The 27482-nt window shown below is 44.7% G+C and overlaps 1 protein-coding gene across 1 annotated transcript; it reads left to right on the top strand.

The window, feature by feature from the left end:
• The first annotated feature begins 24384 nt into the window (after positions 1-24384).
• LOC147976779 (uncharacterized) lies at positions 24385-24903 on the top strand. The gene has a single exon (XM_087520965.1). The coding sequence runs from the start codon at positions 24385-24387 to the stop codon at positions 24901-24903; it is 519 nt and encodes a 172-aa protein (XP_087377091.1).
• Positions 24904-27482: the final 2579 nt, after the last annotated feature.

Below are 27482 nucleotides of genomic sequence, written 5' to 3'. Positions count from 1 at the left end.
GGGCGTCGGCCAAGGAGGAGGGCGCAGGAGGAGTCCTACTCCTTCCAGGAGTAGGACTTCCCCCCAATCCTATTCCAATTAGGATTCCCTAAAGGGGGAAAGAGAGAGAGGGGGGGCGGCCACCTTCTCCTAGTCCTAATAGGACTAGGGGAGGGGGGAGGTGCGCAGCCACCTTGGGCTGCCCCTTTCTCCTTTCCACTAAGGCCCATGAAGGCCCATATGGCTCCCGGGGGGTTCCGGTAACCTCCCGGTAACCCGGTAAAATCCCGATTTCACCCGGAACACTTCCGATATCCAAATATAGGCTTCCAATATATCAATCTTTACGTCTCGATCATTTCGAGACTCCTCGTCATGTCCGTGATCACATCCGGGACTCCGAACAACCTTCGGTACATCAAAATGCATAAACTCATAATGTAACTGTCATCGTAACCTTAAGCGTGCGGACCCTACGGGTTCGAGAACAATGTAGACATGACCGAGACATGTCTCCGGTCAATAACCAATAGCGGGACCTGGATGCCCATATTGGCTCCTACATATTCTACGAAGATCTTTATCGGTCAGACCGCATAACAACATACGTTGTTCCCTTTGTCATCGGTATGTTACTTGCCCGAGATTCGATCGTCGGTATCCAATACCTAGTTCAATCTCGTTACCGGAAAGTCTCTTTACTCGTTCCGTAATACATCATCTCACAACTAACATTTTTAGTTGTAATGCTTGCAAGGCTTATGTGATGTGTATTACCGAGAGGGCCCAGAGATACCTCTCCGACAATCGGAGTGACAAATCCTAATCTCGAAATGCGCCAACCCAACATCTACCTTTGGAGACACCTGTAATGCTCCTTTATAATCACCCAGTTACGTTGTGACGTTTGGTAGCACCCAAAGTGTTCCTCCGGTAAACGGGAGTTGCATAATCTCATAGTCATAGGAACACGTATAAGTCATGAAGAAAGCAACAGCAACATACTAAACGATCGGGTGCTAAGCTAATGGAATGGGTCATGTCAATCAGATCATTCAACTAATGATGTGACCTCGTTAATCAAATAACAACTCATTGTTCATGGTCAGGAAACATAACCATCTTTGATTAACGAGCTAGTCAAGTAGAGGCATACTAGTGACACTCTGTTTGTCTATGTATTCACACATGTATTATGTTTCCGGTTAATACAATTCTAGCATGAATAATAAACATTTATCATGAAATAAGGAAATAAATAATAACTTTATTATTGCCTCTAGGGCATATTTCCTTCAGTCTCCCACTTGCACTAGAGTCAATAATCTAGATCACATCACCATGTGATTAACATTGATAGTTCACATCATCATGTGATTAACACCCATAGTTCACATCGCCATGTGACCAACACCCAAAGGGTTTACTAGATTCAGTAATCTAGTTCACATCGCTATGTGATTAACACCCAAGGAGTACTAAGGTGTGATCATGTTTTGCTTGTGAGAGTATCTTAGTCAACGGGTCTGCCACATTCAGATCCACATGTATTTTGCAAATTTCTATGTCAACAGTGCTCTGCATGGAGCTACTCTAGCTAATTGCTCCCACTTTCAATATGTATCTAGACCGAGACTTAGAGTCATCTAGATTAGTGTCAAACTTGCATCGGCGTAACCCTTTACGACGAACCTTTTTCCACTTCCATAATCGAGAAACATATCCTCAGTCCTTTTCAGGTATTTCAGGATGTTCTTGACCGCTGTCCAGTGATCCACTCCTGGATTACTTTGGTACCTCCTTGCTAAACTTATAGCAAGGCACACATCAGGTCTGGTACACAGCATTGCATACATGATAGATCCTATGGCTGATGCATAGGGAACATCTTTCATATTCTCTCTACCTTCTGCAGTGGTCGGGCATTGAGTCTTACTCAATTTCACACCTTGTAACACAGGCAAGAACCCTTTCAATTTTGTCAAGGTATGTGCTTTGTGAAAGTCCAATTAAGCGTCTTGATCTATCTCTATAGATCTTAATGCCTAATATGTAAGCAGCTTCACCGAGGTCTTTCATTGAAAAACTTTTATTCAAGTATACCTTTATGCTATCCAGAAATTTTATATCATTTCCAATCAGCAATATGTCATCCACATATAATATCAGAAATGCTACAGAGCTCCCACTCACTTTCTTGTAAATACAGGCTTCTCCGAAAGTCTGTATAAAACCAAATGCTTTGATCACACTATCAAAACGTTTATTCCAACTCCGAGAGTCTTGCACCAGTCCATAAATGGATCGCTGGAGCTTGCACACTTTGTTAGATCCCTTTGGATCGACAAAACCTTCCGGTTGTATCATATACAACTCTTCTTCCAGAAATCTATTCAGGAATGCAGTTTTGACATCCATCTGCCAAATTTCATAATCATAAAATGCGGCAATTGCTAACATGATTCGGACGGACTTAAGCATCGCTATGGGTGACAAGGTCTCATCGTAGTCAATCCCTTGAACTTGTCGAAAATCTTTTGCGACAATTCTAGATTTGTAGATAGTAACACTACTATCAGCGTCCGTCTTCCTCTTGAAGATCCATTTATTCTCAATTGCTTGCCGATCATCAGGCAAGTCAACCAAAGTCCATACTTTGTTCTCATACATGGATCCCATCTCAGATTTCATGGCTTCAAGCCACTTTGCGGAATCTGGGCTCACCATCGCTTCTTCATAGTTCGTAGGTTCATCATGATCTAGTAGCATGACTTCCAGAACAGGATTACCGTACCACTTTGGTGCGGATCTTACTCTGGTTGATCTACGAGGTTCAGTAGTATCTTGATCTGAAGTTTCATGATCATTATCATTAGCTTCCTCACTAACTGGTGTAGGTGTCACTGAAACAGTTTTCTGTGATGTACTACTTTCCAGTAAGGGAGCAGGTACAGTTACCTCGTCAAGTTCTACTTTCCTCCCACTCACTTCTTTCGAGAGAAACTCCTTCTCTAGAAAGGATCCATTCTTAGCAACAAATATCTTGCCTTCGGATCTGTGATAGAAGGTGTACCCAATAGTCTCCTTTGGGTATCCTATGAAGACACATTTCTCCGATTGGGGTTCGAGCTTATCAGGTTGAAGCTTTTTCACATAAGCATCGCAGCCCCAAACTTTAAGAAACGACAACTTTGGTTTCTTGCCAAACCACAGTTCATAAGGCGTCGTCTCAACGGATTTTGATGGTGCCCTATTTTACGTGAATGCAGTTGTCTCTAATGCATATCCCCAAAACGATAGTGGTAGATCGGTAAGAGACATCATAGATCGCACCATATCTAATAAAGTACGGTTATGATGTTCGGACACACCATTACATTGTGGTGTTTCAGGTGGCATGAGTAGTGAAACTATTTCACATTGTTTTTAACTGAAGGCCAAACTCGTAACTCAAATACTCTTCTCTACGATCAGATCGTAGAAACTTTATTTTCTTGTTACGATGATTTTTCACTTCACTCTGAAATTCTTTGAACTTTTCAAATGTTTCAGACTTGTGTTTCATCAGGTAGATATATTCATATCTTCTCAAATCATCTGTGAAGATCAGAAAATAATGATACCTGTCGCGAGCCTCAATATTCATCGGACCGCATACATCAGTATGTATGATTTCCAACAAATCCGTTGCTCGCTCCTATTGTTCCGAAGAACAGAGTCTTAGTCATCTTGCCCATGAGGCATGGTTCGCAAGCATCAACTGATTCATAATCAAGTGATTCCAAAAGCCCATCAGCATGGAGTTTCTTCATGCGCTTTATACCAATATGACCTAAACGGCAGTGCTACAAATAAGTTGCACTTATCATTATTAACTTTGCATCTTTTGGTTTCAATATTATGATTATGTGTATCACTACGATTGAGATCCAACGAACTATTTTCATTGAGTGTATGACCATATAAGGTTTTATTCATGTAAACAAAACAACAATTTATTCTCTTACTTAAATGAATAACCATATTACAATAAACATGATCAAATCATATTCATGCTCAACGCAAAAACCAAATAACACTTATTTAGGTTCAACACTAATCCCGAAAGTATAGGGGAGTGTGCGATGATGATCATATCAATCTTGGAACCACTTCCAACACACATCGTCACTTCACCCTTAACTAGTCTCTGTTTATTTTGCAACTCCTGTTTCGAGTTACTAATCTTAGCAACTGAACTAGTATCAAATACTGAGGGGTTGCTATAAACACTAGTAAAGTACACATCAATAGCATGTATATCAAATATACTTATGTTCACTTTGCCATCCTCTTTATCTGCCAATCACTTGGGGTAGTTCCGCTTCCAGTGACCAGTCCCTTTGCAGTAGAAACACTTAGTCTCAAGCTTAAGACCATACTTGAGCTTCTTCACTTGAGCAGCAACTTGCTTGCCGTTCTTCTTGAAGTTCCCCTTCTTCCCTTTGCCCTTTTCTTGAAACTAGTGATCTTGTCAACCATCAACACTTGATGTTCTTTCTTGATTTCTACCTTCATCAATTTCATCATCATGAAAAGCTCGGGATTCGTTTCCGTTATCCCTTGCATATCATAGTTCATCACGAAGTTTTACTAACTTGGTGATGGTGACTAGAGAATTCTGTCAATCACTATCTTATCTGGAAGATAAACTCCCACTTGATTCAAGCGATTGTAGTACTCAGACAATCTGGGCACATGCTCACTAGTTGAGCGATTCTCCTCCATCTTTTAGCTATAGAACTTGTTGGAGACTTCATATCTCTCAACTCGGGTATTTGCTTGAAATATTAACTTCAATTCCTGGAACATCTCATATGGTCCATGACGTTCAAAACGTCTTTGAAGTCCCGATTCTAAGCCGTTAAGCATGGTGCACTAAACTATCAAGTAGTCATCATATTGAGCTAGCCAAACGTTCATAACGTCTGCATCTGCTCCTGCAATAGGTCCGTCACCTAGCGGTGCATCAAGGACATAATTCTTCTGTGCAGCAATGAGGATAAACCTCAGATCACGGATCCAATCCACATCATTGCTACTAACATCTTTCAACACAATTTTCTCTAGGAACATATCAAAATAAACATATGAAAGCAACAACGCGAGTTATCGATCTACAACATAGATATGCTAATACTACCAGGACTAAGTTCATGATAAATTAAAGTTCAATTAATCATATTACTTAAGAACTCCCACTTAGATAGACATCCCTCTAATCCTCTAAGTGATCGCGTGATCCAAATCAACTAAACCATGTTCGATCATCACGTGAGATGGAGTAGTTTTCAATGGTGAACATCGTTTATGTTGATCATATCTACTATATGATTCACGCTCGACCTTTCGGTCTCCGTGTTCCGAGGCCATATCTGCATATGCTAGGCTCGTCAAGTTTAACCTGAGTATTCTGCGTGTGCAAAACTGGCTTGCACCCGTTGTAGATGGACGTAGAGCTTATCACACCCGATCATCACGTGGTGTCTGGGCACGACGAACTTTGGCAACGGTGCATACTCGGGGAGAACACTTCTTGATAATTTAGTGAGAGATCATCTTATAATGCTACCGTCAATCAAAGCAAGATAAGATGCATAAAAAGATAAACATCACATGCAATCAATACCAGCAACTCAGTTTCAAGAAAAGATGATCCCTCACTAAAATTTCAAGAAAGTGTTCCCCCTAACTGTGCACCGTTGCGAAGGTTCGTTATTTCGAAGCACCACGTGATGATCGGGTGTGATAGATTCTAACGTTCGCATACAACAGGTGTAAGCCAGATTTATACATGCGAAACACTTAGGTTGACTTGACGAGCCTAGCATGTACAGACATGGCCTCGGAACACAAGAGACCGAAAGGTTGAACATGAGTCGTATAGTAGATATGATCAACATGAAGATGTTCACCGATGATGACTAGTCCATCTCACGAGATGATCGAACACGGCCTAGTTGACTCGGATCATGTATCACTTAGATGACTAGAGGGATGTCTATCTAAGTGGGAGTTCATTAAATAATCAGATGAACTTAATTATCATGAACATAGTTAAAAGGTCTTTGCAAATTATGTCATATAGCTTACACTTTAGTTCTACTATTTAAGATATGTTCCTAGAGAAAATTTAGTTGAAAGTTGATAGTAGAAATTATGCGGACTCGGTCCGTCAACTGAGAATTATCCTCATTGCTGCGCATAAGGCTTATGTCCTTAATGCACCGCTCGGTGTGCTGAACCTCGAGCGTCATCTGTAGATGTTGGGAAACATCTGACATACGCGTTTTGATGACTACATGATAGTTCAGTGCGTAATGCTAACGGTTTAGAATTGTGGCACCAAAGACGTTTTTGAAACATCGCGGAACATATGAGATGTTCCAAAGACTGAAATTGGGATTTCAGACTAGTGCCCACGTCAAGAGGAAAGCATGCTAGAGTTCTTCAAGCGCCTCAAATACAATGAAGATATACTACTTCCTTACAACTTCGAGTGAGTCACACTGTCTTGTACGACAAATTCTGTTTTTGCCTACTAGCTAGCTACATGTTTTTGCTTACATATGCCCGCTTAATTAAGACATGCAAATGTGTGTGCATGCAGATTTCACTGGATCTTATTAATCATTAAAGTCGATGAAGGAACAGCTGAAGTACTAGACTCACTACTTAAGAAAGCAAGTGACTACACCATCATGAAGGGGATAGTCAACAGGTAATTTCAATCATTATTAACTATATCTCGGCCTATTTAATTAGCTCGTCATTTCCTGATAACAACTATTTAATAACCCATTTATTCATTTTCTTTGTCGGCGGGCAGGGCTTGGGCAAAGTTCATCAGGGCCACTCCAGGCCCATGGAAACAAAATCTGAAATGGTATCGACGCCAGGTAAGTAATTAAGTAGTATTAGCTAGCTGCCATCTCTTTAATTATCATGCTTGATTAATTATTATCTGATCAAATTCCATTCTCGTAAAGGCCCTGAAGCAGGCGCCGGGGAATAATATGTGTGCATACTACGTTTGCGAGAACATTCGCATGATGGCATCCGAAAGGAGCAGATCTCAAAGACAGGAGTGGGTACGTTTGTCAGAACACTATTCACAATTTTTACACCATTATCGGTATCTAGTCACACAACTAATACACATGCATATTGGTCTCCTTCTTAACAGTTCAAAGAGGTGCGGGAGAAGCTCCTAACAGAGGACCGCATAGAAGCAATTCAAGAGGAAATAGCGGGATTTTTGCTCGACCAGGGCATAGATCCCAATGGAGAATACTATTACCCGCTACCGCCCCCATGAACCACTTCCAATTGTTATCGTGCTCTGAAGGCACCAATTAGGAGAAATTGTATATATATATATACATGTGTGTATATATGTGTGAATTAATTAATGGTGGTTGCGAGACATTCGATGATATATATATATATATTATGATCGGTTCTACTAGAAATTTTATTTATATATATGCATAACGTGTACAATATGTAGTATCGTAAAATACCAGCAAACGAAAAAGAATTAAATGGAAAACACAAAATTAAATGAAAAAGAAATCATAAACCCAAACCCCCCCAACCTTTTAATACCGGTTGGTGACACCAACCGGTACTAAAGGGCTCCCTGCCCCCGAAGCTGGCTCGTGCCACGTGGTTGCTCTTTAGCACCAGTTCATGCTGAACCGGTACTAAAGGGGGGGAGGACCTTTAGTGCCTACACTTTAGCGCCGGTTACGAAACCGGCACTAAAGGGCCTTACGAACCGGTGCTATTGCCCGGTTCTGCACTAGTGTATGCGTATACCATGTCCAACTATATTATTCTATGAGTATATTTGAAGCGAAATCAAATTTATTGTTTTTGTAATATTACATGTCTTTTTTTTGAAAAGGGGGACTCCCCGGCCTCTGCATTAGAATGATGCATACGGCCACATTTATTAAAAAAAGTAAATGAGGTTCAACAATGTCTTAAAGTCTACGAACAAAAGGAGCGGCAAGCTCACACAGAGCCGCAAGGCCAAAACAGAAAGCCTAACAAGCCACAACCGGTTGGAAAATTAACAGATAGGTAAACTAATTGCCTATCCTATTACATGACCGCCATCCAAACTGGTTGAAGATATCCCGCGCTACCATCTCCCACCGAACAGATCCAGTAACCAAACGCTCCCTGGCCTCCGTCGGAGTGAGTAAGGACCACATACGGATCAGCGCAGTAGCCCGGAATAAAACCTGCAAAAAATGAATAGTTGTTGTTCTGTTAAAAGCCAATTCATTTCTGCAGTTCCAAATTGCCCATAACAACACACAAACTCCTACACGAATGTGTCTAGCTGTTTTGGACTCTATCCCAGCAAGCCACGTCCTGAATAACGTGTTGACCGAATTCGGAGGAGTAATGTTAAAGGCAATTTGCACAGAGCGCCACAAGCCTCGTGCCAATGGGCAGTCAAAGAAGAGGTGCTTCATGGTCTCCTCCCGATCACAGAAACTACACCTAGTAGAGCCTGTCCAGATGCGCTTAACTAGATTGTCCTTTGTTAAAATTACTTGTTTATGTACAAACCACATAAACACTTTAATCTTTAAGGGGACCTTAACTTTCCAAACCTCTTTGGAATTAGGAATCACACTAGAGTTAATGATATCGATATACATCGATTTAACTGTGAACTCCCCAGATCTAGTAAGCTTCCACCACAACTGATCGGGCTAAGGAGTTAGCCGGACCCCCATCAATCTACGAACCAAGTGAAGCCATGCTTCCCATCGGTCACACACAAGCACCCTCCTAAACTGAATGTTGAGCGGAATGGACTGCAGAACCGTGGCAACAAGAGCCTCACGACGCTGAACAATACGATAAAGGGACGGATACTGGGTCGCCAAAGGTGCGTCGCCAAGCCACGTATCCTCCCAAAATCGAGTGTCATTACCATTACCGACAATATGTCTAGTTCTGTTAAAGAAGGTAGCTTTGATTCTCATGAGCCCCTTCCAGAACGGTGAATCAGTTGGTCTCATAGTGACCTGGGATAGGGTCTTGGACTGCAAATATTTACTACGTAAAATCTGCGCCCATGTTGCCTCTGTCTCAAGCGCCAACTTATACAGCCACTTACTAAGCATACATCTGTTCTTGACTTCTAGATTTTCAATACCAAGCCCCCCCTGGTCCTTTGGTCGACAGATAATATCCCATTTGGCCAGTCGATATTTTCTCTTAAGTTCATCACTCTGCCAAAAGAATCAGGATAGATAGAAGTCCAGCCTTTTCCTAACCCCAACTGGGACCTCAAAGAATGATAAGAGAAACATAGGTAAACTCGTGAGCACCGAGTTAATAAGGACCAACCGGCCTCCATAAGACATGAGTTTTCCCTTCCAGCAACTCAGTTTCTTCTCAAACCGATCCTCTATGCACTTCCACTCGCTGTTTGTTAGCTTACGATGGTGAATGGGAATACCTAGATACGTAAAAGGTAGAGCCCCAACTTCACAATAGAACAATTGTCTATATGCCTCTTGTTCATCTTTGGCTCTACCAAAGTAGAACAACTCGCTTTTATGAAAATTAATCTTAAGCCCCGTCAATTGTTCAAATAAGCATAACACTAACTTCATGTTTCTCGCTTTTGCCAAATCGTGTTCCATGAAGATGATAGTATCATCAGCGTACTACAAGATGGACACACCACCATCAACCAGATGAGGCACCAAGCCACCCACCTGACCGGCCTCTTTTGCCCTTCCTATCAAGATCGCCAACATGTCCACCACAATATTGAATAATATTGGATACATAGGATCGCCTTGTCTCAATCCCTTATGCGTTTGGAAATAATGACCTATATCATCATTCACTTTGATTCCAACACTCCCTTTTTGCGTGAATGCTTCCACCTGGCGTCGCCAAGCCTCATCAAAGCCCTTCATGCGCAAGGCCTGTTGAAGGAACGACCATTTGACTTTATCATATGCCTTCTCGAAATCCACTTTGAAAATAACCCCATCCAGTTTTTTCGTGTGGATCTCATGGAGCGTTTCATGAAGGACCACCACCCCTTCCAGGATGTTCCTGTCCGGCATGAAAGCCGTTTGAGTAGGCTGCTCCACGGCGTGCGCAATCTGTGTTAGCCTAATCGTCCCAACCTTGGTAAAGATTTTGAAACTGACATTCAGAAGACAGATAGGCCGAAATTGCTCGATTCTCACGGCCTCTGTTTTCTTAGGAAGCAGGGTTATTGTTCCAAAATTAAGCTGGAAAAGCTGCAAATGTCCCGAGAACAAATCATGGAACATCGGCAACAGGTCCCCTTTAATAATATACCAGCACTTCTTATAAAACTCAGCCAGAAAACCATCCAGACCGGGTGCTTTATTATTTTTCATCTGGGAAACGGCCTCGAGAAACTCCTTTTCCGAAAAAGGGGTTGTTAATATATCGTTCTCCACAGCAGTGAGTTGAGGTACATCTTCGACTCTAGACTCATCCAAGAGACACACAGTTCTCCTCTGGTGGTCCAAACAATCGTTTGTAGTACTCAGTAATGTAAAGCTTCAAATTATCCTGACCGATAATCGTACCCTCATCTTGTTCCAGCTGGAAGATTCTCTTCTTCCTATGTTTTCCATTTGCAATCATATGGAAGAATTGAGTGTTCGCGTCCCCCTCGACCACTCTTCATACCTTGTGTTGGGGAACGTAGTAATTTCAAAAAAATTCCTACGCACACGCAAGATCATGGTGATGCATAGCAATGAGAGGGGAGAGTGTGATCTACGTACCCTCGTAGACCGACAGCGGAAGCGTTATGACAACGCGGTTGATGTAGTCGTACGTCTTCATGGCCTGACCGATCAAGCACCGAAACTACGACACCTCCGAGTTTTAGCACATGTTCAGCTCGATGACGATCCCCGGACTCCGATCCAGCAAAGTGTCGGGGAAGAGTTCCGTCAGCACGACGGCGTGGTGACGATCTTGATGTTCTACCGTCGCAGGGCTTCGCCTAAGCACCGCTACAATATTATCGAGGAGTATAGTGGAAGGGGGCACCGCACATGGCTAAGAAAACGATCACGTGGATCAACTTGTGTGTCTAGGGGTGCCCCCTGCCCCCGTATATAAAGGAGCAAGGGGAGGAGGCCGGCCGGCCCTAGGGCGCGCCAAGGAGGAGTCCTCCTCCTAGTAGGAGTAGGACTCCCCTCTTTCCTACTCCTACTACGAGGGGGAAAGGAAGGGGGAGAGGGAGAAGGAAAGGGGGGCGCCGCCCCCCTTCTCCTAGTCCAATTCGGACCAGAGGGGGAGGGGGCGTGCGGCCCACCCTGGCCGCCCCTCTCTCTCTCCACTAGGGCCCATAAGGCCCATTACTTCTCCCGGGGGATTCCGGTAACCCTCCGGCACTCCGGTGTTCTCCGAAATCATCCGGAACACTTCCGGTGTCCGAATATAGCCGTCCAATATATCAATCTTTATGTCTCGACCATTTCGAGACTCCTCGTCATGTCCGTGATCACATCCGGGACTCCGAACTAACTTCGGTACATCAAAACTCATAAACTCATAATATAACTGTCATCGAAACCTTAAGCGTGAGGACCCTATGGGTTCGAGAACAATGTAGACATGACCGAGACATGTCTCCGGTCAATAACCAATAGCGGAACCTGGATGCTCATATTGGCTCCCACATATTCTACGAAGATCTTTATCGGTTAGACCGCATAACAACATACGTTGTTCCCTTTGTCATCGGTATGTTACTTGCCCGAGATTTGATCGTCGGTATCTCAATACCTAGTTCAATCTCGTTACCGGCAAGTCTCTTTACTCGTTTTGTAATACATCATCTCGCAACTAACTGATTAGTTGCAATGCTTGCAAGGCTTATGTGATGTGCATTACCGAGAGGGCCCAGAGATACCTCTCCGACAATCGGAGTGACAAATCCTAATCTCGAAATACGCCAACCCAACATGTACCTTTGGAGACACCTGTAGAGCTCCTTTATAATCACCCAGTTACGTTGTGACGTTTGGTAGCACACAAAGTGTTCCTCCGGTAAACGGGAGTTGCATAATCTCATAGTCATAGGAACATGTATAAGTCATGAAGAAAGCAATAGCAACATACTAAACGATCGGGTGCTAAGATAATGGAATGGGTCAAGTCAATCACATCATTCTCCTAATGATGTGATCCCGTTAATCAAATAACAACTCTTTGTCTATGGTTAGGAAACATAACCATTTTTGATTAACGAGCTAGTCAAGTAGAGGCATACTAGTGACACTCTGTTTGTCTATGTATTCACACATGTATTATGTTTCCTGTTAATACAATTCTAGCATGAATAATAAACATTTATCATGAAATAAGGAAATAAATAATAACTTTATTATTGCCTCTAGGGCATATTTCCTTCAGTCTCCCACTTGCACTAGAGTCAATAATCTAGTTCACATTGCCATGTGATTTAACACCAATAGTTCGCATTATTATGTGACCAACACTCAAAGGGTTTACTAGAGTCAATAATCTAGTTCACAACGCTATGTGATTAACACTCAAAGAGTACTAAGGTGTGATCATGTTTTGCCTGTGAGAGAAGTTTAGTCAACGGGTCTGCTACATTCAGATCCGTAAGTATTTTGCAAATTTCTATGTCAACAATGCTCTGCACGGAGCTACTCTAGCTAATTGCTCCCACTTTCGATATGTATCTAGATCGAGAGTTAGAGTCATCCAGATCTATGTCAAAGCTTGCATCGACGTAACTCTTTACGACGAACCTTTTGTTACCTCCATAATCGAGAAACATATCCTTATTCCACTAAGGATAATTTTGACCGCCGTCCAGTGATCTACTCCTAGATCACTATTGTACTACCTTGCCAACATCAGTGTAGGGTATACAATAGATCTGGTACATAGCATGGCATACTTTATAGAACCTATGGTTGAGGCATAGGAAATGACTTTCATTCTCTTTCTATCTTCTGTCGTGGTCAGGTTTTGAGTCTTACTCAATTTCACACCTTGTAACACAGGCAAGAACTCTTTCTTTGACTGTTCCATTTTGAACTACTTCAAAATCTTGTCAAGGTATGTACTCATTGAAAAAACTTATCAAGCATCTTGATCTATCTCTATAGATCTTGATGCTCAATATGTAAGCAGCTTCACCGAGGTTTTCTTTGAAAAAATCCTTTCAAACACTCCTTTATGCTTTGCAGAATAATTCTACATCATTTCCGATCAACAATACGTCATTCACATATACTTATCAGGAATGCTGTAGTGCTCCCACTCACTTTCTTGTAAATACAGGCTTCACCGCAAGTCTGTATAAAACTATATGCTTTGATCAACTTATCAAAGCGTATATTCCAACTCCGAGATGCTTGCACCAGTCCATAGATGGATCGCTAGAGCTTGCATATTTAGTTAACACCTTTAGGATCGACAAAACCTTCTAGTTGCATCGTATACAACTCTTCTTTAATAAATCCATTGAGGAATGCAGTTTTGTTTATCCATTTGCCAGATTTCATAAAATGCGGCAATGGCTAACATGATTCGGATAGACTTAAGCATAGATACGAGTGAGAAACTCTCATCGTAGTCAACACCTTGAACTTGTCGAAAACCTTTTGCGACAATTCTAGCTTTGTAGATAGTAACACTACTATCAGCGTCCATCTTCCTCTTGAAGATCCATTTATTTTCTATGGCTTGCTGATCATCAGGCAAATCCATCAAAGTCCATACTTTGTTCTCATACATGGATCCCATCTCAGATTTCATGGCTTCAAGCCATTTTGCGGAATCTGGGCTCACCATCGCTTCTCCATAGTTCGTAGGTTCATCATGATCTAGTAGCATGACTTCCAGAACAGGATTACTGTACCACTCTGGTGCGGATCTCACTCTGGTTTACCTACAAGATTCGGTAGTAACTTGATCTGAAGTTACATGATCATCATCATTAGCTTCCTCACTAATTGGTGTAGTAGTCACAAGAACAGATTTCTGTGATGAATTACTTTCCAATAAGGGAGAAGGTACAATTACCTTATCAAGTTTTCTACTTTCCTCCCACTCACTTCTTTCGAGAGAAACTCCTTCTCTGGAAAAGATCCATCCTCAGCAACGAATATCTTGCCTTCGGATATGTGATAGAAGGTGTACCCAACATTTTCTTTTGGGTATCCTATGAAGACGCACTTCTTCGATTTGGGTTTGAGCTTATCAGGATGAAACTTTTTCATATAAGCATCGCAACCCCAAACTTTAAGAAACGACAACTTTGGTTTCTTGCCAAACCACAGTTCATACGGTGTCGTCTCAACGGATTTAGATGGTGCCCCTTCTTTTAACGTGAATGCAGCTGTCTCTAATGCATAACCCCAAAACTTTAGTGGTAAATCGGTAAGAAACATCATAGATTGCACTATATCCAATAAAGTACGGTTATGACGTTCGGACACACCATTATGCTGTGGTGTTCCAGGTGGCATGAATTTGTGAAACTATTCCACATTGTTTTAATTGAAGACCAAACTCGTAACTCAAATATTCATCTCCGCGATCAGATCGTGGAAACCTTATCTTCTTGTCACGATGATTTTCCACTTCACTCTGAAATTCTTTGAACTGTTCAAATGTTTCAGATTATGTTTCATCAAGTAGATATACCCATATCTACTTAAATCATCTGTGAAGGTCAGAAAATAACGATACCCGCCGTGAGCTTCAACATTCATCGGACCACATACATCTATATGTTTGATTTCCAACAAATCTGTTGCTCTCTCCATAGTACCGGAGAATGGTGTTTTTAGTCATCTTGCCCATAAGACATGGTTCACAAGCACCAAGTGATTCATAATCAAGTGATTCCAAAATCCCATCAGCATGGAGTTTCTTCATGCGCTTTACACCAATATGACCTAAACGGCACTGCCACAAATAAGTTGCACTATCATTATTAACTTTGCATCTTTTGGTTTCAATATAATGAATATGTGTATCACTATGATCGAGATCCAATGAACCATTTTCATTGGGTGTGTAACCATATAAGGTTTTATTCATGTAAACAGAACAACAATTTATTCTCTTACTTAAATGAATAACCGTATTACAGTAAACATGATCAAATCATATTCATGCTCAATGCAAACACCAAATAACACTTATTTAGGTTCAACACTAATCCCGAAAGTATAGGGAGTGTGCGATGATGATCATATCAATCTTGGAACCACTTCCAACACACATCGTTACTTCACCCTTAACTAGTCTCTGTTTATTCTGCAACTCCCGTTTCGAGTTACTAATCTTAGCAACTGAACTAGTACCAAATACTGAGGGGTTGCTATGAACACTAGTAAAGTACACATCAATAACATGTATATCAAATATACCTTTGTTTACTTTGCCATCCTTTCTTATCTGCCAAATACTTGGGGTAGTTCCGCTTCCAGTGACCAGTCCCTTTGCAGTAGAAGCACTTAGTCTCAGGCTTAGGACCAGACTTGGGCTTCTTCACTTGAACAGCAACTTGCTTGCTGTTCATCTTGAAGTACCCCTTTTTTTTCTTTGCCCTTTTCTTGAAACTAGTGGTCTTGTCTATCATCAACACTTGATGTTTTTCTCGATTTCTACCTTCGTCAATTTCAGCATTACGAAGAGCTTGGGAATCGTTTCCGTTATCCCTTGCATATCATAGTTCATCACGAAGTTCTACTAACTTGGTGATGGTGACTAGAGAATTCTGTCAATCACTATTTTATCTGGAAGATTAACTCCCAGTTGATTCAAGCGATTGTAGTACCCAGACAATCTGAGCACATGCTCACTAGTTGAGCGATTCTCCTCCATCTTTTAGCTATAGAACTTGTTGGAGACTTCATATCTCTCAACTCGGGTATTTGCTTAAAATATTAACTTCAACTCCTGGAACATCTCATATGGTCCATGACATTCAAAATGTCTTTGAAGTCCCGATTCTAAGCCGTTAAGCATGGTGCACTAAACTATCAAGTAGTCATCATATTGAGCTAGCCAAACGTTCATAACGTCTGCATCTGCTCCTGCAATAGGTCCGTCACCTAGCGGTGCATCAAGGACATAATTCTTCTGTGCAGCAATGAGGATAAACCTCAGATCACGGATCCAATCCACATCATTGCTACTAACATCTTTCAACACAATTTTCTCTAGGAACATATCAAAATAAACATATGAAAGCAACAACGCGAGTTATCGATCTACAACATAGATATGCTAATACTACCAGGACTAAGTTCATGATAAATTAAAGTTCAATTAATCATATTACTTAAGAACTCCCACTTAGATAGACATCCCTCTAATCCTCTAAGTGATCGCGTGATCCAAATCAACTAAACCATGTTCGATCATCACGTGAGATGGAGTAGTTTTCAATGGTGAACATCACTATGTTGATCATATCTACTATATGATTCACGCTCGACCTTTCGATCTCCATGTTCCGAGGCCATATCTGTATATGCTTGGCTCGTCAAGTATAACCTGAGTATTCCGCGTGTGCAACTGTTTTGCACCCATTGTATTTGAACGTAGATCCTATCACACCCGATCATCACGTGGTGTCTCAGCACGAAGAACTTTCGTAACGGTGCATACTCAGGGAGAACACTTCTTGATAATTAGTGAGAGATCATCTTAAAATGCTACCGTCAAACAAAGCAAGATAAGATCCATAAAAGATAAACATCACATGCAATCAATATAAGTGATATGATATGGCCATCATCATCTTGTGCTTGTGATCTCCATCTTCGAAGCACCGTCATGATCACCATTGTCACCGGCGCGACACCTTGATCATCATCGTAGCATTGTTGTCGTCTCACCAATCTTATCTTTCCACGACTATCGCTACCGCTTAGTGATAAAGTAAAGCATTACAGCGCAATTGCATTGCATACAATAAAGCGACAACCATATGGCTCCTGCCAGTTGCCGATAACTCGGTTACAAAACATGATCATCTCATACAATAAAATTTAGCATCATGTCTTGACCATATGACATCACAACATGCCCTGCAAAAACAAGTTAGATGTCTTCTACTTTGTTGTTGCAAGTTTTACGTGGCTTCTACGGGCTTAAGCAAGAACCAATCTTACCTACGCATCAAAACCACAATGATAGTTTGTCAAGTTGGTGTTGTTTTAACCTTCACAAGGACCGGGCGTAGCCACACTCGGTTCAACTAAAGTTGGAGAAACTGACACCCGCCAGCCACCTGTGTGCAAAGCACGTCGGTAGAACCAGTCTCGCGTAAGCGTACGCGTAATGTCGATCCGGGCCGCTTCATCCAACAATACCGCCGAACAAAAGTATGACATGCTGGTAAGCAGTATGACTTATATCGCCCACAACTCACTTGTGTTCTACTCGTGCATATAACATCAACACATAAAACCTAGGCTCGGATGCCACTTTTGGGGAACGTAGTAATTTCAAAAAAATTCCTACGCACACGCAAGATCATGGTGATGCATAGCAACGAGAGGGGAGAGTGTGATCTACGTACCCTCGTAGACCGACAGCGGAAGCGTTATGACAACGCGGTTGATGTAGTCGTACGTCTTCACGGCCCGACCGATCAAGCACCGAAACTACGGCACCTCCGATTTTAGCACACGTTCAGCTCGATGACGATCCCCGGACTCCGATCCAGCAAAGTGTCGGGGAAGAGTTTCGTCAGCACGACGGCATGGTGACGATCTTGATGTTCTACCATCGCAGGGCTTCGCCTAAGCACCGCTACAATATTATCGAGGAGTATAGTGGAAGGGGCACCGCACACGGCTAAGAAAACGATCACGTGGATCAACTTGTGTGTCTAGGGGTGCCCCCTTGCCCCGTATATAAAGGAGCAAGGGGAGGAGGCCGGCCGGCCCTAGGGCGCGCCAAGGATGAGGAGTCCTCCTCCTAGTAGGAGTAGGACTCCCCTCTTTCCTACTCCTACTAGGAGGGGGAAAGGAAGGGGGAGAGGGAGAAGGAAAGGGGGGCGCCGCCCCCCTTCTCCTAGTCCAATTCGGACCAGAGGGGGAGGGGACGCGCGGCCCACCCTGGCCGCCCCTCTCTCTCTCCACTAGGGCCCATAAGGCCCATTACTTCTCCAGGGGGGGTTCCGGTAACCCTCCGGCACTCCGGTTTTCTCCGAAATCATCCGGAACACTTCTGGTGTCCGAATATAGCCGTCCAATATATCAATCTTTATGTCTTGACCATTTCGAGACTCCTCGTCATGTCCGTGATCACATCTGGGACTCCGAACTAACTTCGGTACATCAAAACTCATAAACTCATAATATAACTGTCATCGAAACCTTAAGCGTGCGGACCCTACGGGTCCGAGAACAATGTAGACATGACCGAGACATGTCTCCGGTCAATAACCAATAGCGGAACCTGGATGCTCATATTGGCTCCCACATATTCTACGAAGATCTTTATCGGTCAGACCGCATAACAATATACGTTGTTCCCTTTGTCATCGGTATGTTACTTGCCCGAGATTTGATCGTCGGTATCTCAATACCTAGTTCAATCTCGTTACCGGCAAGTCTCTTTACTCGTTTCATAATACATCATCTCGCAACTAACTCATTAGTTGCAATGCTTGCAAGGCTTATGTGATGTGCATTACCGAGAGGGCCCAGAGATACCTCTCCGACAATCGGAGTGACAAATCCTAATCTCGAAATACGCCAACCCAACATGTACCTTTGGAGACACCTGTAGAGCTCCTTTATAATCACCCAGTTACATTGTGACGTTTGGTAGCACACAAAGTGTTCCTCCGGTAAACGGGAGTTGCATAATCTCATAGTCATAGGAACATGTATAAGTCATGAAGAAAGCAATAGCAACATACTAAACGATCGGGTGCTAAGCTAATGGAGTGGGTCAAGTCAATCACATCATTCTCCTAATGATATGATCCCGTTAATCAAATAACAACTCTTTGTCTATGGTTAGGAAACATAACCATCTTTGATTAACGAGCTAGTCAAGTAGAGGCATACTAGTGACACTCTGTTTGTCTATGTATTCACACATGTATTATGTTTCCTGTTAATACAATTCTAGCATGAATAATAAACATTTATCATGAAATAAGGAAATAAATAATAACTTTATTATTGCCTCTAGGGCATATTTCCTTCACCTTGTCCCGCAGAGCCCACTTTAACTCTTCTTCACGAAGAAGTTCTTTCAACCTCATCTCAGCGTCAAGCTTAGTATGAAGCTCGGTGGCTGGCAACACCGTGGTTTCTGCTTTTACATCTAAGGACTGAATGAGGGCAAGGAGCCGTTCCTTTTCAACCCTATAAATCCCACTGAGATGTTTAGCCCATCCACGTAGGAAACTTCTCAGATGCCTAATCTTATTCTGCCAGCGCTCAAGCGCATTCCTCCCGCCTGCATCCTTAGCCCACTCTCTGGCTACGAGATCCAGGAAGCCTTCTCTTTCAAACCACGCAAGCTCGAACGAGAACAAATTCTTGTTGCCCGAGTAAGTAGCCCCACCGGAGTCAAGAAAAAGAGGCGTGTGATCAGAAATCCCGCGAGAGAAAGCCTGAACTGTTACGAAGGGAAACTTCTGTTCCCATTCGACACTTGCGAGTACCCGATCCAACTTTTCAAACGTTAGATTTGGCATGGCGTTGGCCCAAGTAAACTTTCTACCTGAAAGCTCAATCTCTCTCAGATCCAAGCTTTCAATGATAGTGTTGAACATAAATGACCATCTCCCGTCAAAATTATCATTGTTCTTCTTGTCACATCTCCTAATAATGTTAAAGTCACCCCCAACGAGAATGGGGAGCTGCTCAGAGCCACAGACTCTAACCAGGTCGGACAGGAAATCCGGTTTGGATTCTGCCTGCGCGGCACCATACACCACCACCAGAGCCCAGTCAAAACCGTCGACCTTGGATCGCACCCTGAACTTTACAACAAAATCTCCCATGACCACACTTCGAACTTTGAGAGAATCGCATCGAACACCAAGTAAGATCCCTCCCGACCTCCCTCGTGGTGGCAGACAATTCCAGTCAAACTAAATACCCCCCGATAGAGTGTTAAGAAATTATGGTGAGAAATTTGCTCTACCAGTTTCCGACAACGCAATAAAATCTAATCGATGCTCGATGGATGCATCTGCGAGAAATCTTCTTTTAGCCAAGTCCTTAAGACCTCTGCTATTCCAAAAGATTCCTCTTATATCTCATCGTGGAATTTTTTAGCGGTGCGGATCCTAGCACTCCTACGCACAGCAGATGTTGGATAAATCTTGCGCTTCCATTTGCGCTTAGGACCGGTCCTCGCATCGACCCGGTCCTCACTCCCCATTTCAGGGGGACCAACAACATCCATCTCGACACTCTCATCCTCCTCCTCCGGTTCCGGGAGGGGAGGTGCGAGATCGGCACAAAAATCCTCGAGCACCCGAACTCCCAAGGCATCAATCTCGGAATCATTCATGGGTTTGGCGGCAGCTAAGTTTCGAATCAAATCTAAAGCCCTCTCGGCTTCTAGATCTAGCAAATCATTGATGGAGTTAGAAATGTCACCCTCATTACTACCTAGTGAAATCCCTAGTTGGTTCGCATTATCAACAATCTCATCGTTTGAAAAATCCAATATGGAATTAGAAGTATTGACCGACATACCAATAGTGACCTGGACGTCACGAAGCTTGGCCGCCCTCACGGCGCACCGTTGCTGCATGTCGTCCACCTCCGGACGGCCCTGAAGACGGCAGCTCACCCGTCGGCCCTCAGACGCCTGGTCCGGAATCCCGCCGAACTGAATAACCTCCTCCCGAGTGAAATTTCCTGGGGATTGACCGCCTGTCACCCCCCGAACAATCAGCTTATCCCCACGGCTGGGAGAAGGCGCCGAGTCGGCTGATGGGGAACCAAAGGCCACCTGCCCCCGCTCCCCATCCACCCCAGACCTTCGGCCAGGAGTGATCGCTGGCGCCAACGGTGGGGTGGTCCCCCCCCCCGGGCGCGGAAGGTGAAGAGGGCCCCGAGGCCACCCGCCCCAAGCCCCCTCCATAGGCTGGACCGGCCACCTGCAGAATCGGCCCAGCGACCGGTGAGGAGGGCGCCGAGGCCACCTGCCCCGGCCCCCGTCCCGAAGGTAGCACCTTCCTCATGGTCGCACCGACCTGAGCGAGAGGAGAAGGGGGCGCCGAGACCACCTTCCTCGACCCCCCTGCACAGCTCGGAACCACCACCTGTAGCTCCGCCGTCTCAACACCATCCGGCGAAAGCTTTATCTCCGAAGTCTCCTCCGCGCTAGAACCCTCCACGCCCGGGCCCTCAAAGTCCAAAGCGGGTAGAGAGTGTTCAAAATCATCAAAAGACTCCACACGCTCGCTCCAAAGCCTCGGAGGTGCAGTAGCAGGCTCAATAGACCCAAACCTCAGAGTGGTCGACGACACTGAAGCAGAAGGCGCCTTCCCATCTCTGGTCGTCTGAGCAGCAGACCCCGGTCCCTCGGATATCTCTCGTCCAAGATCAGCGGCCGGAGTCTCCTTAGCTCCTGCACCCTCATCATCCTCGTGCATATCAACATCAGTGGTAGCAGGTGCCTCAGCAAACAGGCTGTCATCCTCAAACTCAATCTGAAGGTTGTAAACCTGGCCTCGATAAGCCCACTTGACCACATCAGGCACAAACTCGATGTCCAAAATGCTGACCAATAAGCGAGCAACCCCATGAGCTCTAGTAAAGGCCATATCCACACGCTCAGGCTTCCCCACCATGATACCCAAACTAGCAACGACCCTAGCATCCTGCATAGGTTTGGAAGGAGCTCCCGAAAACCATAACCAAGCCTGGGTAAGAGGTTTACCCTGAGGTTCAATCAACTTCCACTCGTGGAACTCAAGAATACCCTCAGTACCTGGCACTTTGCACATCCCGAAACTCAAGAGCCTCTGTAAATCCTCCACTGTCGGGAACTCAACCCTGAACAAGTTCGCCTCTAGACTGACAAGCTCCCAGTGGAAATCCCCTGGGGCCAGCTCCCGGAGCCGCTGCACAATCTGGGTCTCAGAGACTTCTCCTTTAGTCACTTTAACAATCCCAGTTGTCACACTGTGAACCTCATCAGTAACCTCCCTCATGGTCGGAGACTCAAAGAACGTGAGCTCAACACAGTACACACCATACATCATAAGATTCGTTACCTGCTCCCCGACTCATGGGCTGGCTTGCCACACGTATCGCATAAAACGGCCACACACTCAGCAATAAAATGGCCCTTATCGCCGCAGCGGTTACATAACATCATTTCTTACTTGCGCGCATACTTAGCCGCCCTGTCCTCTGCCGACAAAGACCCAGTCTCACCATTAGCAGGGACCACCACGTCCGCCAGTGCCGTTACCACCTCCATAGCCTGGCAAGACAACTCAGGTTTCGCAGTATCCTTGCCAACAGGTGTCTGGTCCACAATAACAGGATGCTGTCTTGGACGATAGCGGCCACCTCGGCCACCACGGTTACCACGGAACCACCGCGGTTACGATGAGCCAGTCCAGACGCCCCTTCGACGAAACAGCCCGTTGGCCCCAGGAAGGGCCTCTCGGCCGAGCCATCGCTCTGCCAGGCATACCCCCCGTCCACCACCTGTGGACGAGGATCCCCGGTGCTGTTCATCTCCATATGTGTTATGCCCATCATCACCCCACTGACCACGAGGCGCAGATGGAACTCCCCCACTAGCTGAAACCTGCGGCACCTGTGCCTGCTTCAACACCGGCGCCGCCGAGTTCTGCGTCTGCCTTGCCACGAAATGCGGCGGTCTGGCCCCGGCCTGAATCGCCACCGGTCGCTGATCATTAGAGGCCGGAGGAGGCGGTCTCGGGGTCGGGACGCCGCGGCCTGCGACAGCCACTGGGCTCGGCACCGGCGCCCGAGGGCCACCCCGTCCCGCAGCAGGCTGCGGCAACACCGGCGTAGATGGCCGAGTACCGGCAGCGCTGAACCCGCGGCCAGCAAGGCTAGACCCTGACGCGCCACCTGCTAGAGGCGGTCTTGGGCCGCCGACGTCCGGCGCCACCCGGCCGGCCCCAGCATTGTAATATTACATGACTATATTTCATATATTTGTGTGATCTTTGACATGCCTTATGTCTACACTATATGAGATGACGAAAAGCATAAGGAGCCGTGGCAACGCACGGGCAGTCAACTAGTAGTTTTTAACGGGGTCATTTGTTGAAGCAAGATCAACGGACACTTGGTCCAAAAGAGTTTTTAACCGGGTCGTTTGTTGGAGCAAGATCGACGTACACTTGGACCTGTGGGAAGTGATGGATGCGTTGGTGGCCTCTAGATCCCAGACCTAGCCATTGACCGTTCAGGGCGACTCGGGGGTTTGTCCGTGGTGGTGTCGACGACGACGACATGAAGTAGTGTATCGGTAGCTAGAGTGGGTGGGTGGCCATGGTCTATGCTGGCTATGTAGTTGACATCATATTTGTCATCGTGAGCCTCTGGCACAGTGGCTCTAGAGAATGTGTGCGCGGTTGAAGTTGCCAATGGCTTGGGTCTCCAGTTTTTGGCCGATTCTTTGTTCACAAGCTTCGAGCTGGGAGCATGGCGAGTCCACGCCAAGGATATGCACGCGATCGATTGCCTCTATATGCCACAGAAAGGTTCAGATTTTAGTTTTGTTTATGAGTTATGACTATGGTGTGTATGCCACTCTGTGCAACATTTTCTTTGGATAAAGCAATCTGTGTTGAAGGGATTGCTTTGCAGTGTAGTCGAATGTGCTATATGAGATTAAATCCAAGATTTGACCCTTTGTAGTTGGATTCGGCGATAGGATAGCCTGCGCGTCATTATTTTTGAAAGTGTTGCTTTTAGATTATCTTTCTCGTGGTTCGTGAGTTGTAAGGACGGAAAATGGTGTTGATGCGTATTTGTGAAAATTTTGCTGACCACCACGGCGCTATTTGTTGTTTCTTCTTTTATTTTTAAAATATTCTGGACTCGGTGTATCCTCAATGTCTCGATTTGATCCTGCTGTGACCTTGGCAATCCCATTTGTAAACGCTCTCCTAGCAATCACCGCTCCCATTTGTTTTTTCTTCCACGATGGCCGGCCGTATGTATCTTACTGCTGCCGCCAGTTGCATAATTACGGAGCGAGCGGGCGACGTACGTGCAGCAGCGAGAGCCAAGATTCCGAGCTCATCCACCGTCCCGCTAGGCCGTCTCCTCCTAGCAGGCTAGCACCAGCGGCGGCGGCATGCCTCCCCCTGCTGTCCCTTGTGTCATCCAGACGGCGGCCGCCGCCTCGCGGGCCATGCTCGCATGCGCCCCGGGCTACACGCCCGGGATGTCCGTCGACATGGCCGGCGCGCACTGCTGGGCGCCCTACGCGGCCGTCGTCTCCGCCTTCCGTCGGCTCTCCCTGACGCACATCCTAGAGGTCCCCGACCGCGAGGCGGCGAGAGCGGCCATCGTCGAGCTCTACGGCCACGCCACACCGTTCGACGCCGGCCGCCGGTTCCCCACGGGCGAGGTGTACGTGTGCCTGGACCGCGCGCCCTTCGCCCGCAGGATGCAGTGCGTTCAGCGCTACTTGGTGAAGGCAGAGGCGGCCGTGGGACACGGTCAGCAGTTCATCGGGGCCTGCTCTGGCTACGCTGGCGGGATTGGCAGCGCGCTCGATGAGCTCACGCGTGTCGGCGGCGACCGCCGCGAAGGCGTCGTCCCGATTCTGTATGACCGCGCGGACTTTGAGTCGGCTTTCCTTCTGACATGAATCGAACCGTCAGCTCCTGTCAACCGTGTGTGAATGTATTTGTGTTTTACAATTTCAAATTTGGGATCGACTATTAATAAGTTGTCTCAAACATCGTTCAGGGCAAGTGAATTTCTGAAACCATCAAATCAAAATCCAAAGTCTCATTTTCCCACGAAAGCCCCAATTTAGGGCCTCTTTGATTCTTAGGATTTTGACAACGTAGAAATTGGAAAAGTATAAGATTAAAGTGGCATGCCCACTTGAATCCTATAGAATTAGCAATAAGTGTTTGACTGCAGAGGAAAAACAAAGGAATTGTAAAAAGAGGTTGGAGTGGATGTTAGATTTCCTATGAAATGTAGTACAAAAGATTTCATAGGAAAAATTCTTATGAGATTCAATCCTATGAATCAAAGGAGCAACATAGAAAAAAATCCTAAGGATTTCAATCCTTCAAAAATCCTATAAAATTCCTTTGAATCAAAAGAGCCCTTAATGTTTGGCACACGGGGAATCACCGGGCCAACCCCTTCTATCCCCCCTCACTTTCCCCTGCGTTTCATGGGGTTTCTGGGCATCAAGATAACTCTCGCGGCAAAGTTGTTCTGATGGAAGGAAGGAATGATCAATGAGCAGGAGCTGCAGAAATGTTTTGTTGACATGTGGAAAACTAAATGGCCTTGACAGAAAAGATGAAAAGCAATTCGTGTGAAATTGTGTATTTTTTTAATGTATATTACCAAATGTTCAAGATGTTGGTGTATAAAAATATGTAGACAGGAAAACATATATTTTGCAAAAATCTTAATCATGTGTTTGATAGGTGTTAAATAAGTAGAACAAAAATGTTCTTGCTATATACAAAAAATGTACAACACTTATAATAATTGTAGTCATGTGTTAAAAAATAGAAAAAAGCAAAAAGCAAAGCTAAAGAAAGGCGATGAAAACCAGAAAGAAACAAAAAGACGTTGGAAAACCGAAGAAAGAAACAAAAAAGTAAAACAAGGAATGGAAAACCAAAAACGAGAAAAACAGAGGAAAACCATAGTACAAATAATTGAAAAAACCAACAGGAAAATGACTCAAGGCTGCTACAGTGTTGGCTTGCCCGATACTCCTGCTGTAGGCGGTTCCTAATAGAAATGGGCGACACAGAGCCCATCACGATTTCACCTTAGAGGCGATGAGTTAATAATGAAAAAACACCCTTTATCAGAAAAAAGGAGACTGAAGGGTCAAATTTGGTAGCATAATGGGTAGTCTCACTGAAAATCAGATTATTTGCGCAGAATAGTATTGTACCTCCATCCAATGTTTGTATTTTATCCCCGCAAAAAAAGTGTTTGTGTTTTTAGAGGTTATGATGCACAAAATGGTTCTAATTGTAGTATCGCTTTACTTACTTTTGCCTGTCATAACTCATAGGCCAAGCAAAATATTCAGGGAGAGAAGTTTCGTAATTTTGCATGTCTACTGAACAACCGCAGTAAGACTAGCATCGGTGCCTGTTCACAAAGACCCGCAACCAGCAGATTAACACTACTTGTTGATTGTGTGGTTTGTTTGGTTTGCCTGGACTCTTGAGCTCAACCGATATCCTAGATTTCTCCCTCATGTTTCTTGGGTGGTGCAAAAGCTATTACAATAGTACATGATTATTTCTTGGTGATCATTTTTCATAGCCATTCCTCATATTCCCTGAATATTTTATGGTAATAAAGCTACCTCCTATAAAGCAACGTCTAAAACATTAAACAATTTCATCTATATCAGGCAAGAAGAGTTGAACTGAAAACACTGAAAGACACATCGTATGTTTGCAACCTTCAGAAATGTATGGACTTCGTCCATTCTTTTATGCTTGGTTTCAACATTGATGATGCCTGATGTTGTCGCCTTGCTTCGTGTGCTGTCAGGGAAAGGAGGCATGACAACATATGCTATTGAGAACTCTACTACAACCTGCATTGTTATCGGCTTATTGCTGCTTCAATGATCCACATACTTCGGTCACTTGTTACTGTCAAGGTTGCCTGAGACTAGCTTTGCATTTTCATCTTGGGGTCTCCTGCCAGCAAACTAGACTCTAAGCTGCGGGTTGCATCTCCTAAGCTGGCAGAGAGGCACTAATTCCGTTATTAAGAAATTCCGTGCAAGATGGAAATGAAAAGAAACAAGAAATTGGTACCATGGCTCTTCTCAATCTTGCAGCCAATAATAGCAGGTATGAAGTCTAACTTTCAGTTAATTAATTAATATAAGAAATCCAGTACACATGTGACAACACTGTAGTTAGAGCATCTCCAGCCGTTGCGCCCCCAAGACGCGCCGAAAACCGCCGCTTGGGGGCGAGCCGACGCTATTTTAGGCTTGGGTGCTAGTGCGTTCCCAGCCGCCGCCCCCCCCCCCCCCAGGTCACCCCTAGGCGCCGATATCGGCCCAGTATCGGCGCTTTCAGCCCATTTTCGGCGCTGGATTGGCCCAATTTCCGGCGCAAAACAGCCCACGCTCGACGTGTTTCGGCGTGTTTCGACGCTCATTCAAATAAAATCATCACAAATAATAAAAACACTCATATTTCATTGCACGTCCAG

The sequence above is a fragment of the Triticum urartu genome, chromosome 4A (genome assembly GCF_056163025.1).
Source record: "Triticum urartu cultivar PI428250 chromosome 4A, HENAU_Tu73, whole genome shotgun sequence".
Classification (NCBI taxonomy): Eukaryota; Viridiplantae; Streptophyta; class Magnoliopsida; order Poales; family Poaceae; genus Triticum; species Triticum urartu.
This window is presented reverse-complemented; position numbering and strand designations above follow the sequence as displayed.

Excerpts from the sequence above, each read along its gene's own strand:
- LOC147976779 (XM_087520965.1), top strand. The coding sequence starts at position 24,385 with ATGCCTCCCCCTGCTGTCCCTTGTGTCATCCAGACGGCGGCCGCCGCC.